The sequence below is a fragment of the Dasypus novemcinctus genome, chromosome 10 (assembly GCF_030445035.2).
Source record: "Dasypus novemcinctus isolate mDasNov1 chromosome 10, mDasNov1.1.hap2, whole genome shotgun sequence".
Lineage (NCBI taxonomy): Eukaryota > Metazoa > Chordata > Mammalia > Cingulata > Dasypodidae > Dasypus > Dasypus novemcinctus.
Window position 1 is genome coordinate 60971315 of NC_080682.1, and position 21097 is coordinate 60992411.

At 37.9% G+C, this 21097-nt stretch overlaps 1 protein-coding gene across 2 annotated transcripts in view; it reads left to right on the forward strand.

Moving 5' to 3' along the window:
• Positions 1 to 21097, forward strand: part of DCDC1 (doublecortin domain containing 1) — a 661015-nt gene that overhangs the window by 399453 nt on the left and 240465 nt on the right. For both annotated transcript variants that reach the window (XM_071218130.1, XM_058305602.2), the window contains one exon: positions 20121 to 20181. In XM_071218130.1, the coding sequence (XP_071074231.1) occupies positions 20121 to 20181 (61 nt within the window). The remainder of the gene's footprint in view (positions 1 to 20120; positions 20182 to 21097) is intronic.

Here is a 21097-nt window from a genome sequence, read left to right on the forward strand (position 1 = left end):
GTCAAAGGGAAAATCTGTCAAGAAGATCGAACAATCATAAATATCTATGCCCCTAACAAGGGTGCCTCTAAATACGTCAGGCAAACGCTGGAAAAACTAAGTGAAAGAATAGATACATCTACAATTATAGTGGGGGATTTTAATACACCACTATCAACTCTGGACAGAACATCTCAAAAGAGAATCACCAAAGAAACAAAACATCTGAATAGTATATTAGAGGAGCTCGATCTAATAGACATATATAGATTGCTACACCCAAACACAGCAGGATATACATTTTTCTCAAGCGCACATGGATCATTCTCCAAGATAGATCATATGCTAGGCCACAAAGAAAGGCTGAACGAATTCAGAAAGATTGAAATCATACAAAACATTATCTCTGACCACAGTGGAGTCAAGCTGGAGATTTGCAAGGGACAGAAGCCCAGATTTCACACCACGATTTGGAAATTAAACAGCACACTCTTAGAAAAACAGTGGGTCAAAGAGAAAATCTCAAAAGAAATCAATGACTATCTTGAAACAAATGATAATGATAACACAACATACCAAAATTTATGGGATGCAGCAAAAGCAGTACTGAGAGGGAAGTTTATAGCCATAAATTCATATATCAAAAAAGAAGAAAGAGCAAAAATTGAAGAACTAACTGCACATTTGAAGGAATTAGAAAAACAACAACAAAGTAACCCAACAGGAAGAAGAAGGAAGGAAATAACAAAGATAAGAGCAGAACTAAATGAAATAGAAAATAAGAAAGCACTTGAACAGATAAACAAGACCAAGAGCTGGTTTTTTGAGAAGATTAACAAAATTGACAAACCTTTAGCAACACTAACAAAGAAAAAAAGAGAGAAGATGCAAATACACAAATTAAGAAATGAGAAAGGCGATATCACCACTGACCCCACAGAAATAAAGACTATCATAAGAGGATATTTTGAAAAACTATATTCCAACAAAAATGACAATCTAGAGGAAATGGACAAATTCCTAGAAACACATAAGCAGCCCATATTGACAAAAGAAGAAAATGATGATCTTAACAAACCAATCACAAGCAGAGAGATAGAATCAGTTATTAAAAATCTCCCAACTAAGAAGAGCCCAGGGCCAGATGGCTTCACAGGTGAATTCTACAAAACATTCCGGAAAGAACTGACACCAATCCTGCTGAAACTATTCCAAAACATCGAAACAGAAAGAACATTACCCAACTCCTTCTATGATGCCAACATTACCCTAGTACCAAAGCCAAACAAAGACATCACAAGAAAGGAAAATTACAGACCAATTTCTCTAATGAACCTAGACGCAAAAATACTTAACAAAATACTTGCTAATCGTATTCAACAACACATTAAACGTATTATACACCACGACCAAGTGGGATTCATCCCAGGTATGCAAGGATGGTTCAACATAAGAAAATCAATCAACGTAATACACCATATAAACAGATTGAAGGAAAAAAATCACATGATTATATCTATTGATGCAGAAAAAGCATTTGACAAAATACAGGACCCTTTCTTGATAAAAACACTCCAAAAGATTGGAATACAAGGGAATTTTTTGAACATGATAAAGAGTATATATGAAAAACCTAAAGCCAATATTGTTTACAATGGAGAAATCCTAGACTCCTTCCCTCTAAACTCAGGAACAAGACAAGGATGCCCACTGTCTCCGCTCCTATTTAACATTGTCTTAGAAGTACTTGCTCGAGCACTGAGGCAAGAACCAGAAATAAAAAGGCATTCAAATTGGAAAGGAAGAAGTCAAAATTTCATTATTTGCAGATGACATGATCCTATACATAGAAAACCCTGAGAGATCTACAACGAAGTTTCTAGAACTCATAAATGAGTTTAGTAAAGTCGCAGGTTATAAGATCAATGCGCAAAAATCAGTAGCATTTCTGTACACCAATAATGGGCAAGATCAGGAGGAAATCAAGAAACAAATACCATTCACAATAGTAAATAAAAAAATCAAATACTTAGGAATAAATTTAACTAAAGAGGTAAAGAACTTATACACCGAGAACTATACAAGATTGTTCAAGGAAATCAAAGAAGACCTAAATAAATGGAAGACTATTCCTTGTTCATGGATAGGAAGACTGAACATTATTAAGATGTCTATCCTACCAAAACTGATCTACACATTCAATGCAATCCCAATAAAAATCAACACAGCCTTCTTTAAGGAACTAGAAAAACTAACTATGAAATTTATTTGGAAAGGAAAGAGACCCCGAATAGCCAAAGACATACTGAAAAAGAAAAACGAAATTGGAGGAATCACACTACCTGACTTCAAAACATACTATAAAGCTACGGTGGTGAAAACAGCATGGTATTGGCATAAGGAGAGACACATAGACCAATGGAATCGAATTGAAAGCTCTGATATAGAACCTCACATATACAACCACATAATATTCGATAAAGCCACCAAACCCTCTCAACTGGGAGAGAGTGGCCTATTCAACAAATGGTGTCTGGAGAACTGGATAGCCATATGTAGAAGAATGAAAGAGGATTACCATCTCACACCTTATACAAAGATCAACTCAAGATGGATCAAAGACCTAAATATAAGAGTCAAGACCATAAAAACCTTAGAAAGCAGTGTAGGGAAACATCTACAGGACCTTGTAATAGGAAATGGATTTATGAATATCTCACCAAAAGCACGAGCAGCAAAAGAACTAATAGATAAATGGGACTTCCTCAAAATTAAAGCCTTCTGCACCTCAAAGAAGTTTGTCAAGAAAGTAAAAAGGGAGCCCACACAGTGGGAGAAAATATTTGGCAATCATATATCTGATAAGAAACTTATAACTTGCATATATAAAGAACTCCTATATCTTGAAAATAAAAAGATAAACAACCCATTTAAAAAATGGGAAAAAGACTTAAACAGACACTTCTCCGAAGAAGAAATACAAATGGCAAGAAAGCACATGAAAAAATGTTCCAAATCTCTAGCTATCAGGGAAATGCAAATCAAAACTACAATGAGATACCATCTTACACCCATAAGATTGGCAGCTATGAAAAAAACAGAAGAATACAAGTGCTGGAGAGGATGTGAAGGAAGGGGAACACTCATCCACTGCTGGTGGGAATGCAGAAGGATCCAACCATTCTGGAGGACAGTATGGCGGTTTCTCAAAAAACTAGCCATAGATTTGCCATATGACCCAGCAATACCACTGCTGGGTATATACCCAGCAGAACTGAAAACAAGGACACAAACCGATATATGTACACCAATGTTCATAGCAGCATTGTTCACTATTGCCAAAAGTTGGAATCAACCCAAATGCCCATCAACAGATGAGTGGATCAATAAAATGTGGTATATACACACAATGGAATACTACTCGGCTGTAAGAACAAACACACTACAAACACATGTGATAACATGGATGAATCTTGAGAACCTTATGTTGAGTGAAGCAACCCAGACATTGAAGGACAAATACTACATGACCTCAATGATATGAAATAAACAAGCTGCCCTAGATAGCAAGAGACTGAACGATAGGCTTACAGGAAATCGGAGGGTGGAGGAAGGATATGAGCCGATGTCTGCAGTGGTGGAATTTAAGACGAGATGGTGGTAAGTATGAACACAAAGAAGAGATAAAAGGGGGGCAAGGGGGTGCCTTTGGTTGGGGCTTTGCGGGTTTGAGGGTGGCTGGGGAGGGACGGATGGGTAACGTTGCCCAAAAGTGGGGGGAGGGAGGGGTAGCATACGAACACAGGAGAGGGTCAGGTGTTGGTGGAGAGTAAAATGCTGAGAAAATCATATCAAAATATAATAAAGAGGGTTACCTGTTTAGAATGCTCAGAGGGGAGGGTCTGATGCAGGATGGGCTCCTGGGGAATGTCTAAATGCTCATTCTGCCAGAGTGGGTGACACCATGGGGTAGAAACCCAAGTAGTGAGAGTGGGGGTGGACCCACATCCTGGGGAGGACTAATGCCATCAAATAGAGGGAACTGTATCCCTCGAGAGAAAGGGTGGCTCCCAGGGCATTGGGGCAGTTGAGCAAGTTAGGCCCTGAACACTATTCCATCTATCTCTGGAAGTGGCTCCTCAGGAAACGGAGGTTGGCTGTCACTGTGGGCACCAAGGTGGAAGGGAAAATGGACATTAAATGTGTGGAACCAAAGTAAATGGGGGGTAAGAGAGGAGTTTCTTGAGAGTACACAAGGATGGATATAAAACATGCAATATTACACCATAACATATAGGAGATGACAGACTGATAATGTAAACCATAATGTAAAACATAGGGTAACTAAAAATGTAAAGAACTGTGTATCCTAAAGTATGCACCATAATGTAAGCACAGATGTCACCTTGTTAGAAAGCTAATGTCTCAGACTCTGTACATCACTTTAAGTAAATATGATATGAATAGGGCGTAAGAGTATCACTGTGGAAGGGAAAAGGTTTTCTGGTGGATGTGTGGGAGTGCTGTATATTATATATATACATTGCTGTGGTCTAGGACTCCTGTGAAGAAAAGCTGAATAATTAGGTGGGGGGGGAAAAAAAAAAAAAAAGAAAAAGATAGGATGTGGAATTTTTTCAAGTCAACATTCTTTATCTAAGCTCTTTATCTAACTTTATCCAAGTTGTTTATCTATCCTTTAAACCCGTCGCTATATGCCATTCCCTAGTAAGGGACCATGACATTATATTGGGCTTCAAATTTCGGGGAGTTCTGGATCACAGAGTGTTTCAACAATGGTAATGGAGGGATACTGGTATGGGATACCAATGACAGGTGATATATGGCTGACAGGGAGCTGTACAGAACATATGTCCAGGGTGCATGGTAATGTTTGGATATACTCATAGTGGCAACAATTAAAAACCACAGCAGGGGGGGTACTGGGTTCCTGGCCAGTGGTGCTCTGTCGTGGTCCCTAGGGGAGCAGCAACAGTCTCCCAGGTACAGTGGCGGGGACCGGGAGGGAGTGAGGGTTCAACAGTGAGCCCCTGATGCTAATGACTATGCTTGTGAGCTGATAAACCTAAAATAAGAACAAGGCCTAGAGCAACATTGTGCCTGGGAATTTCCTCCTGTCAGCCTTCATGTTACTCAAATGTGGCCAGTCTCGAAGCCAAACTCAGCATGTAAATGCAATGCCTTCCCCCCAGCGTGCGACATGACACCCGGGGATGAGCCTCCCTGGCAACGAGGGACCACTATCAACTACCAACTGATGATGCAACTGGAAAATGAACTTATATGGAAGGTTCAATGCGGATCAGCAGAATATCCATGTCTACATAAAATACCATGACTTTAAAATGCTGTTTGACCTAAAGTAAGGGGGAAATGGAAAGGAGAAATGAGTTTATATGGCTACGAGTTTCTAAAAAAGAGTCTGGAGGCTGGCAGAAGGATTGCCCTCATGCACAACTGAGCAGAGTCAGAGAGACAGATAAAGCAGATACAACCCCCAGATATTGGTTCCTTTGAGGGCTAAAGAGACCCATGGGAGTTATGGTCATGGCCGATGGGGTTAACTACCAGGGCAGATGGCCCCTCTTTGGAAATGGTGTTTATGTGTGATGAATCTGGACTCAGATGGGATCTCCCTTCATAAGACTTTCATGCTAATGTGCTGGAGGTGCAGTTAATGTTGGGGTTTAAGATATATTTAGGGGATTTGAATCTCTGGACTGACAATGTGATAGCCAGGTCCTGAGCCTCAACAGACTCCAGCACCTACAATCTGACTTATTGGGCTCACCACACTCAGCTAAGATGGAGTTGAAGAAGGACAACCACCACACCATGGAGCCTAGAGTGATTACAACTGAAAATGGGAGGATTGCATCCAGCATCCATGTGGAATCTGAGCCTCCTCTTGACATAGAGGTGCAATGGACACAACCAATCCAATGTCCACATAGAAGAGGTGGCATTGGATTGGGAAAAGTGGACATGGTGGACGATGGGTATGGGGAAAGGCAGGAAGAGATGAGAGGTGGAGGCGTCTTTGGGACATGGAGCTGCCCTGGATGGTGCTTCAGAGGTAATCACCGGACATTGTAAATCCTCACAGGGCCCACTGGATGGAATGGAGGAGAGTATGGGCCATGATGTGAACCATTGTCTATGAGGTGCAGAGGTGCCCAAAGATGTACTTACCAAATCCAATGGATGTGTCATGATGATGGGAACGAGTGTTGTTGGGGGGGGGGGAGAGGGGGGGTGGGGGGGTGGGGTTGAATGGGACCTCACATATATATTTTTAATGTAATATTATTACAAAGTCAATAAAAAAAATAAATCAGTTTAGCAAGATTGCAGGGCATGAGATCAATATATATATACATTGGTTGTATTTCTATATGCTAGTAACAAAACATTAGTAATTGAAATAAAACAAACATCTTTTTTTCAATAACATCAACAGTATGAAATACTTAGAGATAAATTTGACAAAATACATGCAAGAACTGTGCACATGAAACTGCAAATCATTGCTGACACAAATTGAGGGATATCCTAATAAATGCAGGGATATATGGTGCTAATAAACAGGAATACTCAATATTATGATGTATTCTCCTCAAATTAATGTATAGTGTTCATGCAATCTCAAACAAAACAAAACAAAACAAAACACCAACATCAGTCTTCTTTTAGAGAAACTGTCAAGCTTAAAAATTGTAAAGATTAAAAAATTTGTATAGAAATTCAAAGGACCTAGAATAGCCAAAACAATTTTGAAAAAGAACAAAGTTAAAGGATCTATTTTACCTGCTCTCATGGCTTATTATAAAGCTATAGTAATAAAGGTGGTGTGGTATTGGCAGCAAAGTAGACAATTAGATCAATGCAGCAGCATAGAATATCCAGAAATAGACCTGAACATATATGGTAAAAAGGATATTCTTTCAGAAAATGGTGATGGAACAATGGGATATCCATATGCAAATAAATGAATTTTGATCATACCTCATAATAGATACCAAAATTAACTCAACTGGGTCATAGACCTAAATGTAAAATTGAAAACTGTAAATATTTTAGATGAAAACATAGAAGAAAATATTTGTGACCTTGGATTAGGCAAAGAGCTTTTAGATATGACACCAAAAGCACAATCCATAAGAATATAAATTGATAAATTAGACTTCATGAAAATTATCACCTTCTCCTATTTGAAAACCTATTTTAAGAGAATGAAAAGACAAACCAAAGACTAGGAGAAAATATTTGTAAATCACGTATCTTTTGCAAAATATATACATATATGTAGAAATATGTGCACACACACACACACATACTCACAGAATTCAAGAAAACAAGGGCAGGGAGTAGATATAGCTCAAGTGGTTGAGCACCTGCTTCCCACGTTTGAGGTCCTGGGTTCAATCTCCGGTAACCTCCTGAAGACACTTTACCAAAGAAGATGTACATGAAGAGGTGCTCAACATCAGTATGTCTTAACAGAATGCAAAATAAACCACAAGGAGGTACCACTGCACATCTATTAGAATGTCTAATGTCTAAAAACTGACTATACCAAGTGTTGGTAAAGATATGGAGTATCTGGAAATCTCATACACCATTGGTGGAAATGTCAAATGGTTCAGTCACTTGAGGAAACAGTTTGGCAGTTTTCCTAAAATGCTAATAACATAAATACTTTATGACCCAGCCATTCCACTCCTAGGAACTTAACTAAGAGAAATGAAAGCATACAAACACTTGCATATGAAAGTTCAGTGGCTTTGTTTGTAAAAGTCAAAAGAAAAAAAGTGGAAACAACCCAAACGTGAAAAGATAATCAAATTATGGCATATCCACACAAAAGAAAGGTACTCAGCAATAAAAAGGACTAAACTCTTGATCCATGCACCAATATGAATGAATCTCAAAATAATAATACAGAAAGGAACAAGACCATTAAGAGGACATTTTGTTTGATTCCATGCACAAATAATTTCAGAACATGATAATTAATCTAGATGTGTAGGAGGGAGGGACTATAAAGGCGCACAAGGAAATTTTGGGGGTAAATTTGGGGGGGTGATAGATGTTTATTATCTTGATGCTTGTGGCTCTTTCATAGGTGTATACATACTTCAAAAGTAATCAAATTTTACACTTTAAATATGTGCTTGTCAGTTGTACAATATTGTGTATCAATCATTCCTCAATAAAACTGATTTAAAAAAATTCCTAAAAAACAAAGAAGGGAAGAAAGAAACAAAATTCAAAATGATGATTATAATGATTAAGTTACTTTAGAGGAATAGTCAGGAAAGGCCTTTCTCGATGAGAGTATTGATCAGTGGCTTAGGTGAAATGGCCGAAGTTTGGGGATATTAGAACTTGATGGACTTGCCCATGCCCTGAGCTCTCCCAGGGCACACAGGATTCTAAAGGAGTACACCAGCTCATCAGCTGATCTCCTTTTAGCTCACTGAGGTTTACTGTCTACCTTGGCCAGGATTGCCTAGGAATTAGTTAGGACTGCAGCCACCAACTTGGCGTCCTTGTTTGCCTATAGAAGAGGGACTTGGGCAAGAAAGAAGATGATTTTTAAAATTGTAGTGAATTTAACTGTAAAAACCTCTACTTACAAACAAGGGTTTTGTTTAATCTAGACAAGAAAAGAAGGAAGAGAGGGAGGGAGAGGGGAAGAGTTTGGGTAGTAGAGCAGGAGGAGGGGAAGAATCCCTAGAAAAACGAGGCTAATTTGTTTTTGTTATTAATGCATTTTGCCTTTTTTTCTGAGAAACAATATCTACTACAAGGTGGAGGGAAAGTAACAAACATTTAGAAAAATAGTTCTCATTAATTGTGAAGCTACCCTTCATGTTTCAGGAAACATCAAGGACCAAGATTCTTAGCGATTATCTCATCTTTGGGTATAAAATTTCTAATATATTTTATCTTTGTCCCAACAACTGAAGTACCTGTGTTCTTATTTGTTAAAACACAACCATATTTCTTTACAAATAACAATAAACATCCTCATGTGACAGAAATTCCTAGAGGTGAAATTTCCGCCTCTTCCTCTAAGTACTAAAATATTACTTTAATGAAAGCTATGAATCAAGACATAGCCTTTTATATGTTAAAAATAATAGAACTAGCAATTAAAGTAGCAACCTGACATCTTATGGAGAGTATTATAAACATATAATACTTCATTAGTTCAGTGATGTCTCATTTGGTATCACTCATGTTATTCTTATTCAATACAACAAATTACTTGCACAAATTTGGCTTTTTAATTTTTTTTCCTGTCATGTGCATCTGGTGATAACTGGATGAAAGGCAAATCAACAATATCAGTACTTAGCAACCCAAACTGTCTCGAAAATCATTTAAAAGAAGATTCTTTCAAAAATATATTTGGACATCTTCATGTGAATAAACCAATTGAATCAATAGTTCTTTCAGTTAACTTTTAATCTTGATGTTGCTCCATTTTTTAAGGAATGTGGATGTACTGGATCTGGCTGTTAGTGCTAAAAAACTGATTAAAGCAACACACCCATGCCCACTCAATGGTTACATTACAGAGGGGAAAAATTGGGGACCCAAAGATTTTGCTTGGCCTGCACATTATTAATTTTTTTTTACTTTGTTGTTGCCCTTAGGCATAGAGAGATCTTAAACTAAAAAATTACAGATTTCTGGCTTTTCTTGAGAAAATCAGAAGAATGGTAACAATAGACCTACATTCTTTTACGACATCAGTCAGGTCCCCTTCATATGCAATATATATTTCAGGTTTGTTGGAACCTTCAGCAGCCTTGGCCAAGTCTTGATATTTGGGAGGCAAGGAATTACAGTACAGCACAGTTTCAGAGACTAGTAAAAATAGTGACCTTTGATCCAAGACTTTTCAAGTACGCAATGCAGAAAAGACTGTTTGCCATGCATTGGACTTTTAAGTAATATTCACATATAAAAAAATTAAAATGTCAACACCAATAGAAAATTGCCCATGTGTAATTTCACAGTGTGTGGATTGATGAGTGAAACTTCTTATATCTATCTGTTCTTACTATTTTCAGAATCATGGAAGGGAAATTCCTTTTCCCCAGTCTTTGTGTAGATCTTACTTTCAGTCCAGGTAGAAACTGGAAGATGCCAAAGCCTTTTGAGGCTGTTTGGGAAAATCATTTCTGACACAAAGCATGATGGTGGTCCTTCATACAATTAACTAGGAAATAATGAGCACTAGCCTGTGAAATAAATTTCCCTGGCCATGGGCTGCCTTTTTGCCCGTCCTCTGATAAATTGAACATTCCAAAGACTATGCACACATTTAAATACATGTTCTTATGCATATATTTATTTTTCTGTATTTGTGTACATTAACAGATTCTCAATGGGACTGCAATTAAATAAACTTCTCAGGGCAGGTAGTCCTCAGTTCCCTCACCTGTAAAATGAGAGTGATGGTTCTAAATGGTCTCAGAAATTATATGCTCTCAGAGAAGGAAGCACTCTAAGAACCCTTTCTTTATAATAATAGTAATGGTAATAGTAATATAGTAGCAGTAATGAGTGGTACTAATATTATTTTTTATCCCCTCCCTTGCAGCTTTTTGCCTGCTGTCTGCTCTGTGTCCATTTGCTGTGTGTTCTTCTGTGTCTGCATTTATTTTTATTCCTCCCCCTTTGTGGCTTGCTTGCTGTCTGCTCTCTGTGTCCATTTGCTGTGTGTTCTTCTGCATTTTTGCTTGTCTCCCTTTTTGTTGTGTCACCTTGCTGAGTCAGCCCTCCACGGTGCTTGTAGGTTGGCGGCTCTTTGCAGCACCCGGGCCAGCAGCTCTTGGCAGCATGTGGGTGAGCCTGCCTTCACAAGGAGGCCCCAGGATGTGAACCCAGGGCCTCCCGTATGGTAGATGGGAGCCCAACCTATTGAGTCACAGCCGCTTCCCCTAATATTATTTTTGTAAGAATTTCAAAGTTGCAAGTGACTAAGTGATCTACTAAAGACAATGTATCTAATTATTGGCAGAGCCAGGACCAGAATTCAGGTCCTTCAACTTTTGTCCAGCAAATGTCTTTTCATTTGTGACTTTGAATCTTGGATGGAATATTTCTCCTTCATTTCCCCATCTTCCCTTAATTGTTGCTGTTTTAGGTGGTTTTTTGTTCTTTTTTTTTTTTTTTTTTTTTTTACCTTTTTAAAAACATCTTTACAGCATGTTGTTTGTTGACCAGGAAGGGTCAACAGTGATGTGTGTGATATCATTCACTAAATTAGCCCATATGAGCATTATTGCATATTGGATCTAAGTTTGATTTCTTTACATATAAAAAGTCTTCAAAATAAACAGATATGCTTTGTAGAGATAATACTTTTTAAAGAAGTTATTGTAAATTAGAATGAAACCTTCTCATCCTGGCTAATATGGACATTACCTGAGAGAATTGTTTAAGGATACAACTAGATTCCCAGTAAGATTACTACTAGCAAGCTCCCAGGGCTTATAAATGATATAAAATGACATGTTTTTAATAATATTTCCTAGGCAAATATATATTTGAACAGAATCATTGCTTTGATAAAATTTGAAAAATGCTTAGAAGTTTGTAATTCTTTCAGAATCATTTCTTTTTTTTTTTAAGCTTTATTTAGTTATATTTATTTCTCTCTCCTCTGGAACCACCCCCCCCCCCCAGTTGTCTGCTCTCTCTGTCCATTTACTGTGTGACTGCTTCTATCCTTATCAGTGGCACTGGGAATCTGTGTTTCTTTTTGTTGCGTCATCCTGATCTCTCTGTCCATTTGCTGTGTGACTGCTTCTATCCTTATCAGTGGCACTGGGAATCTGTGTTTCTTTTCTTGCGTCATCTTGTTGCATCAGCTCTTCATGTGTACGGCGCCATTCTTGGGCAGGCTGCACTTTCTTTCACGCTGGGTGGCTCTCCTTACAGGGTGCACTCCTTGTGTGTGGGGCTCTTCTATGCGGGGGACACCTCTGCGTGGCACGGTACTCCTTGCCCGCATCAGCACTGCGCATGGACCAGCTTCACACAGGTCAAGGAGGCCTGGGGTTTGAACCGTGGACCTCCCATGTGGTAGGCGGATGCCCTATCCATTGGGCCAAGTCCACTTCCCAGAATCATTTCTTATTTTCTTAACCAAAATATAATTTCTGTTCTTTAGCCACCCACTAAGCAGGTTTAAAAAATCCCCTATACTGCCTTATATTAAATTCAAAACATTTCTTCATGATGGTCTTACTATTAATTTTTAGAGTAGTAGCCTCCTGATATTTTATTCACATACTCATTTATTTAAAGATATCTTTAATCTCTTACTATGTGCTGGCACTGTGATTAGCTCTTCAGAGAGTTGCCAATCTAGTGGACATCTCTCTTGTTATATTAATCTTGGGAAAAAATGCTACAAATTGAGAAAGTCAAAACCACAATCAGCATAATTCATGTATAATCATGTTCATTGCAATCAACACTTCAATCCAATCAAAAGACAAAATTCTAAATTTTATAGATTTTTGAAAGTATCAGTATATTAATTACAAACTGCACTTCTTATACTTTGAAGAATTATAATTGTCTATTTTATCTTGAAGAAATATGCTCATAATTTATGCAATAGGAGGAATTGCCTGTAAGCAGTAAATTTGCACTGAGTTATAGCCTGTACACATTAAAATGATCTAAATTTTATCACAAACGAACATATTTCCATCAAAGCATTATGGCAATCACTAAAAAAAAAAAAAGAGTGTAGTTCTAAGCTTGGGATTGACAGCCTTAAAGACCAGTAATGCTGTTTTTGTTGTTATTTCTTCATTCAGTGGTTGAAATATGAGCATTCTCAGTATCTAAGGAGAATATGCAAAAGGATGAAACTATTTTATCATTTGATGTATAAAAATATTTGTTTATATCAAAGTGTTTTAAATCACTAAAATTATATGTCAAATTATAATCAGTGAGGCTAAAATTTTGATTCCATTTTCAGACTTCTAGTTATACAAAATAAATTCAAGTTATACTTTCCTATCGATTTGAGAGGGTTCTGGACTGGAAATCAGATACTTTGGGTTATATTATATTACCTGTTTGGGTACTACCTCGCTCTGCGATTAGGACCAGCTCACTTTACCTCTCAGTTTCTTTTGCGTTCATCCCTAGAGTGGGGACTAGTCCAAGACAGTCCCTTATTTCTCTTCAAATTCTCAGTCTATGTGTTGTCTCTTGAGTAATGGGCATTATTATCACAATTATAAATTTTAGTTCTGGACTCTGTCAAAATCAGAAAAGCTTGCTTTTCCCTTTATCAATTACAATATAAAAAGATCCTCAAAAGGATGATCTCCCAATACCTTCCTAACTCCACCAATGCAGAAGTTATTGGAGCAACAGTTACATTTTGTTTAAAGCCTGAGAATGAAATTCTTGGTTTCAGAATCAGTTATATCTAGAAAGATGTTTCATACAAAATTATTTTCAATATTGGAACCCTTCATCTTTTATCACATCTTTGCTTCCCTCTTCTCCATTCTAACTTTTCTTTTATAATAAAATTTTATTTAAGTGTACCATTCATACATACACACAAACAATATGTGTATAGTAAAAATTGTGAACTTACAAAATAAACAGGTACAGGGCTCCCAGACATCACACTGCCACCACCACCTTGCATTGTTGTGAAACACCTGTTACAGACTATGAAAGTACACTGTCAAGATATTACTACTAAGAACAGCCCACATCTTACATTTGGTGCATTTTCTTCCAACCCACCCGATTATTAACATCCTGTATTAGTATTAGACATTTGTTACAGTTCATTAGAGAATGTTTTCATATTTGTCCTGTTAACCACAGTGTATCTTCCACCATTGGATTCCCTGTGTTATACAGTCCCCTGTTATGTACAATTCATTCCAAGTGTACATTCAGTGGCTCTCATTTTCATCACAGAGTTTTACTGTCATTACATCTGGCAATTTTAGACCGTTTTCATTACTCCAAAAGGAAAAATCCCATACGGTCTCCTACCTAACATTGTTGTTCCTTAGAATTGATATAGTATCTTTTCTGCCATTGCTTCATGCTTTCTCTTAGACCTTTCTTGGTTGGTGGTTTACTGATACATCGAGAAATTTCACTGTTTATATTCATTGGTTCTTTTTTATGACCAACGTTTCTTGTGGCCCTTTTAAACTTAGTTGTCAAAGATGAAATGTCTTACGATTTTTGGGTTTCCTGGTATCTCAAACTCATAAATTGAAAACTTCCCCTGTCTGCTTGAACTGATTTTGTTGAAGAAACTTTTGGATTAATCATCTTTATCATGTAGATTCTTAAGTATTTGATTAGTGTAGATGTTTTTCATTTCAAGCTCCTGATCTTTCTCCTGTTTTTGTTGAAGGTGTTTCACTCCCCATTTGCAAGTCCTTATAGCTGTTTGAGCTGTGAATGTCTTCTGATTCTCAACTGTCAACTGCCGACTAAAGACTTCACTGTTCATCCTCATTTGTTTTTCCAGGCTCTTCAGGCTGGGTGATTTTTTTTTTCTAATACTATTTTTTTAAAGCTTTATTTTATTATTTTATTTCTTTATTTATCTCCCCTTTGCCGCTTGCTTGCTGTCTGCTCTCGGTGTCCATTCGCTGCACTTTCTTCTGTGTCTGCGTGTCTCTCTTGGTTGGGTCATCTTGCTGCGCCTGCTGTCCTCAGACATGTGGGCTGTCAGCTCTCTGCAGGAGCGGGCCAGCTTTCCTTCACAAGGAGGTGAACCCAGGGCTTCCTATATGGTTGACAGGAGCCCAGTCAATTGAGCCACATCCACTTCCCTAGGCTGGGTGATTTTTTAAACATCTTTTTTTTCTCTTCTTTATTTTCTTTTAGCATAGGTTGCTTGAAATAATTCCTATTAACAGCTGTTTCTGAACATTCAGAGAGAAAGTTCTCCAGATAATCATGGTGAGATTGGTAGGAACACCAAGATCTGCTCTAAGCAACACTCTTATCAGAAGTACCACTGCTCCTGGGATCTTCACGGGTGACTGGCCTTCTCTGGCATTCTGCAGACTTCCTCGTATTTTCTAATGCCACAATGGGGAAAAGTTCATCCATATTTGGGTTTGTTGTTATCAGTCAAAGACATAGTAGGCAACCTATGGTTCTTTACCAAACTTCCCTAAGATGCCTGAAGATCAACTCTTTGTTCTGGGTGGAGGGTTCTTCACACTGTGGTATTTATACAATTTTTCTGGGTAGTCTTTTGACGCATTTTGATCTCTTTTTATTTTATTATTTTATTATTATTTTAAAATTTATTGACGTATATCACTCATACATAAACATACATAAACAATAAGTGTATAATAATATTTGTGAGCTTGCAAAACAAATATATATAACATCATACAGAACTCTCATAACTCACTCTACCACCAATAATTTGCATTGTTGTTAAACTAATGATTAAAGGGCATTGTCAAAATATTACTTGTAAACAAAGTATTTTCCCCCCAACCAACTCTATTATTATTACCTTTATATCATTTATATGTGAACATACATAAACAATTAAGTGTATAGTAAAAGTTGTGAATTTACAAAGCAAACATACATAACATCATACAGGGGTCCCATACATCAACCCTCCACCAACACCTTGCATTGTCATGAGATGTTTGTTACAAATTATGAAAGAATATTGTCAAAATCTTACTACTAATCATAGTCCTTATCTTACATCTGGTGTGTTTTTCCCCCAACCCACACTATTATTATTTTTAAAATATATTTTTTATGACAGAAGTTGTAAACTTATAAAACAATCATGCATGTGTGCAGAATACCCAAACAACACCCCTCCATCAACACACCACAATGTGGTATGTCATTTGCTACAGATAAAATAATATCATCTGATTGTTAACATGTCCATAGTGTACATTTGGCCCACATTTTCCATACCGCCATAGTACATCTTTCTCATAGATGCAAGAATATTATATTATTACTACTAACCACAGTCCATAGGTCACTACAACTGTATTTTTCCCATGCTTCTCCACATTCCCAACAACCTGCAGTAGTGATATACATTTGCTCTAGCTAACGAGGGACACTCTTGCATCTGTGCCATCATCAACCACAATTCTCATCCATCTCTTGGTTTCCTGTGCTATCCAGTTCCTAGATTATTCTCAAGCATTCTGTCAATTGGCATTTACATAACTAGACTACCATTTTCAGTCACATCCCCATTTATAAACTAGCTGTTACTCACTGTGTTACAATCCACTCTATATATTTCCATGCTTTTACAGTAAAGGTAATTAAAACCTCTACATACATTAAACATCAGTAGTCCATCTCAGTCCTCCTCTTATCTCCTTTAAGAATCCACCACCTACCACCAGGTCTTGAAGATATTTTCCTACAATTTCTTCTAGAAGTGTTGTGGTTCTTGCTTTTATTTTTAGTCTTTCAATCCATTTTGAGTGAATTTTTGGAAAAGGTGTGAGATAGGGGTCTTCTTTCCGTCTTTTAGCTATGGATATCCAATTCTTTCAGCACCATTTGTTGAATGGATTGTTCTGCCCAAGCTGTATGAGTTTGACAGGCTAGTCAAAAATCACTTGACCATACCTGTGAGGATCTGTTTCTGAACCATAAATTTGGTTCCATTGTTCTATGTGTCTGTCTTTAGGCTAGTACCATGCTGTTGTTACCACTACAGGTAGGTATTATGATTTAAAGTCTGGAGATGAGGGCTTACTTTTCCTTTTTATGATGTTTCTGGCTATTCAGGACTCTTACCCTTCCAAATAAATTTAATGATTGTGTTTTCAGTTTTTTCTTTAATGCTGGTGGAATTTTTATTGGGATTGCATTAAATCTGTATATCAATTTGAGTAGAATTGACCTCTTAATGATATTTAGTCTTCCATCCATGAGCATGGAATGTTGTTCCAGTTATTTAGGGCTTTTTTGATTTGTTTTAACATTGAGTTGCAGTTTTCTGAATATAAGTGCTTTACATCATTGGTTAAGTTTAGTCCTGACTATTTGAGTTTTACCTGTCATACTTTATTTTCACCACTCTTTTGACACTTTTAGTTACTTTTATTGATATAATTTTCATTTCTAGACTCTCTTCCAGGCTCCTTCCTCCTGTCTTTTCTTTTCAGGCTCTAGCACACCCTTTAGTATTTCCTGAAAATCAGGTCTCTTGCTTAGAAATTCTCTCAGTTTCTGTTTATCTGTGAATATTCTAATTTTGCCCTAATTTTTGAAAGACAGTCTTACTAGATATAAGATTCTTGGCTAGAAATTTTTCTCTTGTAGTATCTTAAATATATCAGACCACTGTCTTCTTGCCTCCATGGTTTCTGGTGAGAAATCAGCACTTAATCTTACTGGATATTCCTTTATGTTTGCATTGCTTTTCTCTTGCTGCTTTCAGAATTCTCTGTCTGTCTTAGGCCTTTGACATTTTGATGAGTATGTGTCTTAGAGTTGGTCTATTTGGATTTTTTCTGATGGGAGTACGTTGTGCTCCTCAGACAGAGATATCTATGTCCTTCAATAGGGTTGGGAAATTTTCTACCATTATCTCTTCAAATATTCCTTCTGCCCCTTTTCCCTTCTCTTCTCCTTCTGGGACACCCATGACATGTATATTTGCATGCCTTTTGCTGTCATTTAGTTCCCTGAGAACTTGTTCAATTTTTTCCCATTCTTTTCTTCATCTGTTCTTTTGTATATTCACTTTCAGAGGCCACTTCTTCAAGCTCACCAATCCTTTCTTCTGTCTCCTCAAATCTGCTATTATATGATTCCAATGTTTTTTAAATTTCATTGATGGCACCTTTCATTCCCATAAGATCTGCTATTTTTCTACATATGCTTTCAAATTCTTTGTGCTCATCCAGTGTCCTCTTAATATCCTTAATCTCTTTAGCCATCACATTGAATTTATTAAGGAGATTTGTTTGAACATCTATGATTAGGTGTCTCAACTTCTTTATGTCATCTGGAGGCTTATCTTGTTCCTTTAACTGGGCCATAGCTTCCTGTTTCTTGGTGTTGATTGTACTTTTTTGTTGGTGTCTTTGCATCTGGCTTAGTAGAGTATTTTGTTGGGGTGCAGTTTTTCTCCTTAGTTTAGGGTTTCCTATCCTTTCTCCCTTGCTGGTTGTGCAGTAGGAGCCAAGCATGTAGTTGGTACTGTAAGCTGTGGAGGCTCAAGCTGCCCTCATTGCACCAGGAACGAGTGAAGCTTCCTCCAACTTTCTCTTTTGCCAAGAATAATCCAAGTGCAGGCCTAGACTATAGTTGCCCAGAGAGCTGATGAAGCTTCACCCTCCTTTCTCCCCTGCCTGGGGCAGGGATGGAGCTGCAGGTGTGGGTAGCAATCTATGCAGTGCGGATCCAAGATGACTGCAGTTGCCCTGGTCGATTTCTGATTTTCAGTCAATGCCAGCCAAAGTTACCTGTAGTTACCTGTATAGGTTGGTGCAGGGCTCCTCAGCCTCCTCCCTGCCAGAGGTAGGGCTGAAGCCTAGGTTAGTGCTGTAGGCTGATCCATGTGAAAGAAACTGATTCCTGCCAACACTGAGAATTCCAGTCAGCCTGGCTTCCCCTCAGGCTGGGGCGAAGTCAAAATGGCTGCTACTGGCCTCTTTCTGACTTGGGCTGGTTTACATCCCAGCTGTTCCCAGGATTATATCTAGCCAGCCAAGTCTACCAATCCATAGCTGAAATCAGCAGCCAACTGTTTCCTCCTCCCCTGTTTCTGGGAAATGGAGCTTCCAGTCCAGTCCCAGCCACAGAATAGCTCCTGGGGTGGCTCATGCTGCAGGAGTAAGATAATCACCAGCCTCCTTAGTTTGGTGGTAATTTCCTGGAGAGGCTGGCACAGGTTCCCGCAGCTTCCTCCCTGCTGGAGGTGGCACTGGGGCCTAGGCTAGAGTTGCAATTTGATCTGGATGGAAAGAAGCTAGTCCCCACCAGCACTGGGATATTCAGTCCACCCTGCTTACCCTCATGCCAGGTGCAGAGTTAAGATGGCAGCTCTCAGGCTCTTTCTGACATGGACAGGCTCAAACTCTAGCTGTTCTAATGATTATACTGCAGCCCACTGAATTAACTCATCAGTGGCTGAAATGGTCCCCAACCATCTCTTCCTCCCCCATTTTGGGGAAGTGGAGCTTTCAATTCTAGCTGTGGAAAAGCTCCCGAGGTGCCTGGAGGATGGACACTGGCCTCCGGGGCATGGAGTGCTCTACTTACGAGTCTTCTCTGCAGATGGGCAGTCTCTTCCTTCCACTCCTTCAAGAATGTTGCAGGATGCTCTTCTGGTCTCCTGGAGCCCACAAACAGGTGCTTCAGCTAGCTCCAGAGAGCTCTTGGTGTTTGCTAACTGCCCTGTAGCAGGAGCTGACTCTAGGAGCTCCTTACTCTGTCACCATCTTGCTGGTTGTCCCTAACTTTTCTTTTAATAGTGTCATCTTTCTCTTCAGTTTTCTCTTCAATTTTAATATCATTTTCCCCTACTTTTGTAAGCTTTCTAAATATTAATGAATACATGATTAGTTAATTTGGCATGATTAGCTTCATTGTATTTTAAGTTTTCTTACTTAATACAGATTTAGTTTGGAAAATAGGATACTCCCTAATAAAATTCTCTGGTACTTTCAGAAGCATATGCCTGAGGTTCCTTGTTCCATGTAATCTTTTCCCATTCCATCTTCTTAACATCTTTACTTAATTAAACTCTTTCTGTCTCACAGGATCTTTTTTGGGGGCAGAAATTTCTAAAATAAATATATTCTATTTTTTCTCTGATATTCTTAATTGCTCTTGCCATTGGTAATACACACACACACACACTTTGGTTACCAGAGCGTTGTGGCAGAGAAATTGGTTGGGGACTTTAGCTGCTGAGGTGGCAGTGATAATGGCAGAATCCTTTGTAGAGATTGGGCAGTTCTCCTACCAGGCTATGTGGACAGTTATCACTGTATTTGAAACCTATAGAATGTTAATATGGAGAAAAGGTGTCAATCTTTAAATTACATTTTTTATCATTGCAGACACGATGAAGATGATTCTCAGAAGTGGGTGTTTGGAACTGACGGCTGCATTTATTCCAAGGTAAAGAATTATAAGCCTCAGCTTCTCCTTTTTCTATTCCTCATTGTTGTAAAATGCACTGTCTGTTGTTTAGAGGAAGAAAAGCTGTTTCTGCACAAATGATTTCTGTCTGTACCTAGAAGGTTGGTATTTAAATTTAACTCAATACTCTCCTATGAGGTTTTGTTTAATTTTAAAACAAAAATTTCCAAAGCAAAAATAATTTCCTCCCATTAATTGCTGTGATATAACCCAGGCTTTCAGGGCATTACTTATGCATTAAAATAAGGGGATTGGCACTTTGGGAAATGGAAAATATCTTGCAAAGCTTAACATGTTTATCAGCCTAGCACTTTCCTCCCAGGCTTAGAAATTCTTACATATCTTAAAGAAAATACCTTTTCTGGATATTTTTTTACTGTGACATTTCTTGTTGCTATTTTTATTTTTTAAATTTATTGATATATATTAATGAAGCATAAATTCATCCAAAAAGTACAATCAATGGATTTTGGTGTAATCATATCTTGGTGCATATATCACCCCAATCACTCCCAGAGCAATTTCATTATTCCAATAATAATAATAAACAAAAAACAATCTCATCACTTCTCAATCTTTCTATGCCTCACCTGCCATACATAGCTACAATTCCTTTTCCTTTTCTGTAGTATATTTGTGTTTGTATTTTGTAAAAACAGTCTTATATATGCAATACCACCCATATTTGTGTTTTACATGAGGTTTTACTATCTTATACAGTCCCATGTTACAATTTTTTAGCTTTCCTTCTAGTAATATGCAGGACTTTAGACTTTCCCTTTCAACCACTGTCATACCCATACAATAGCTCTGCTAGTTACAAATACCATGATATGCTTTAACCAATTCTATTCATTTAAAAGATTTACAGACAACTCTGCAAGGATTAACATTC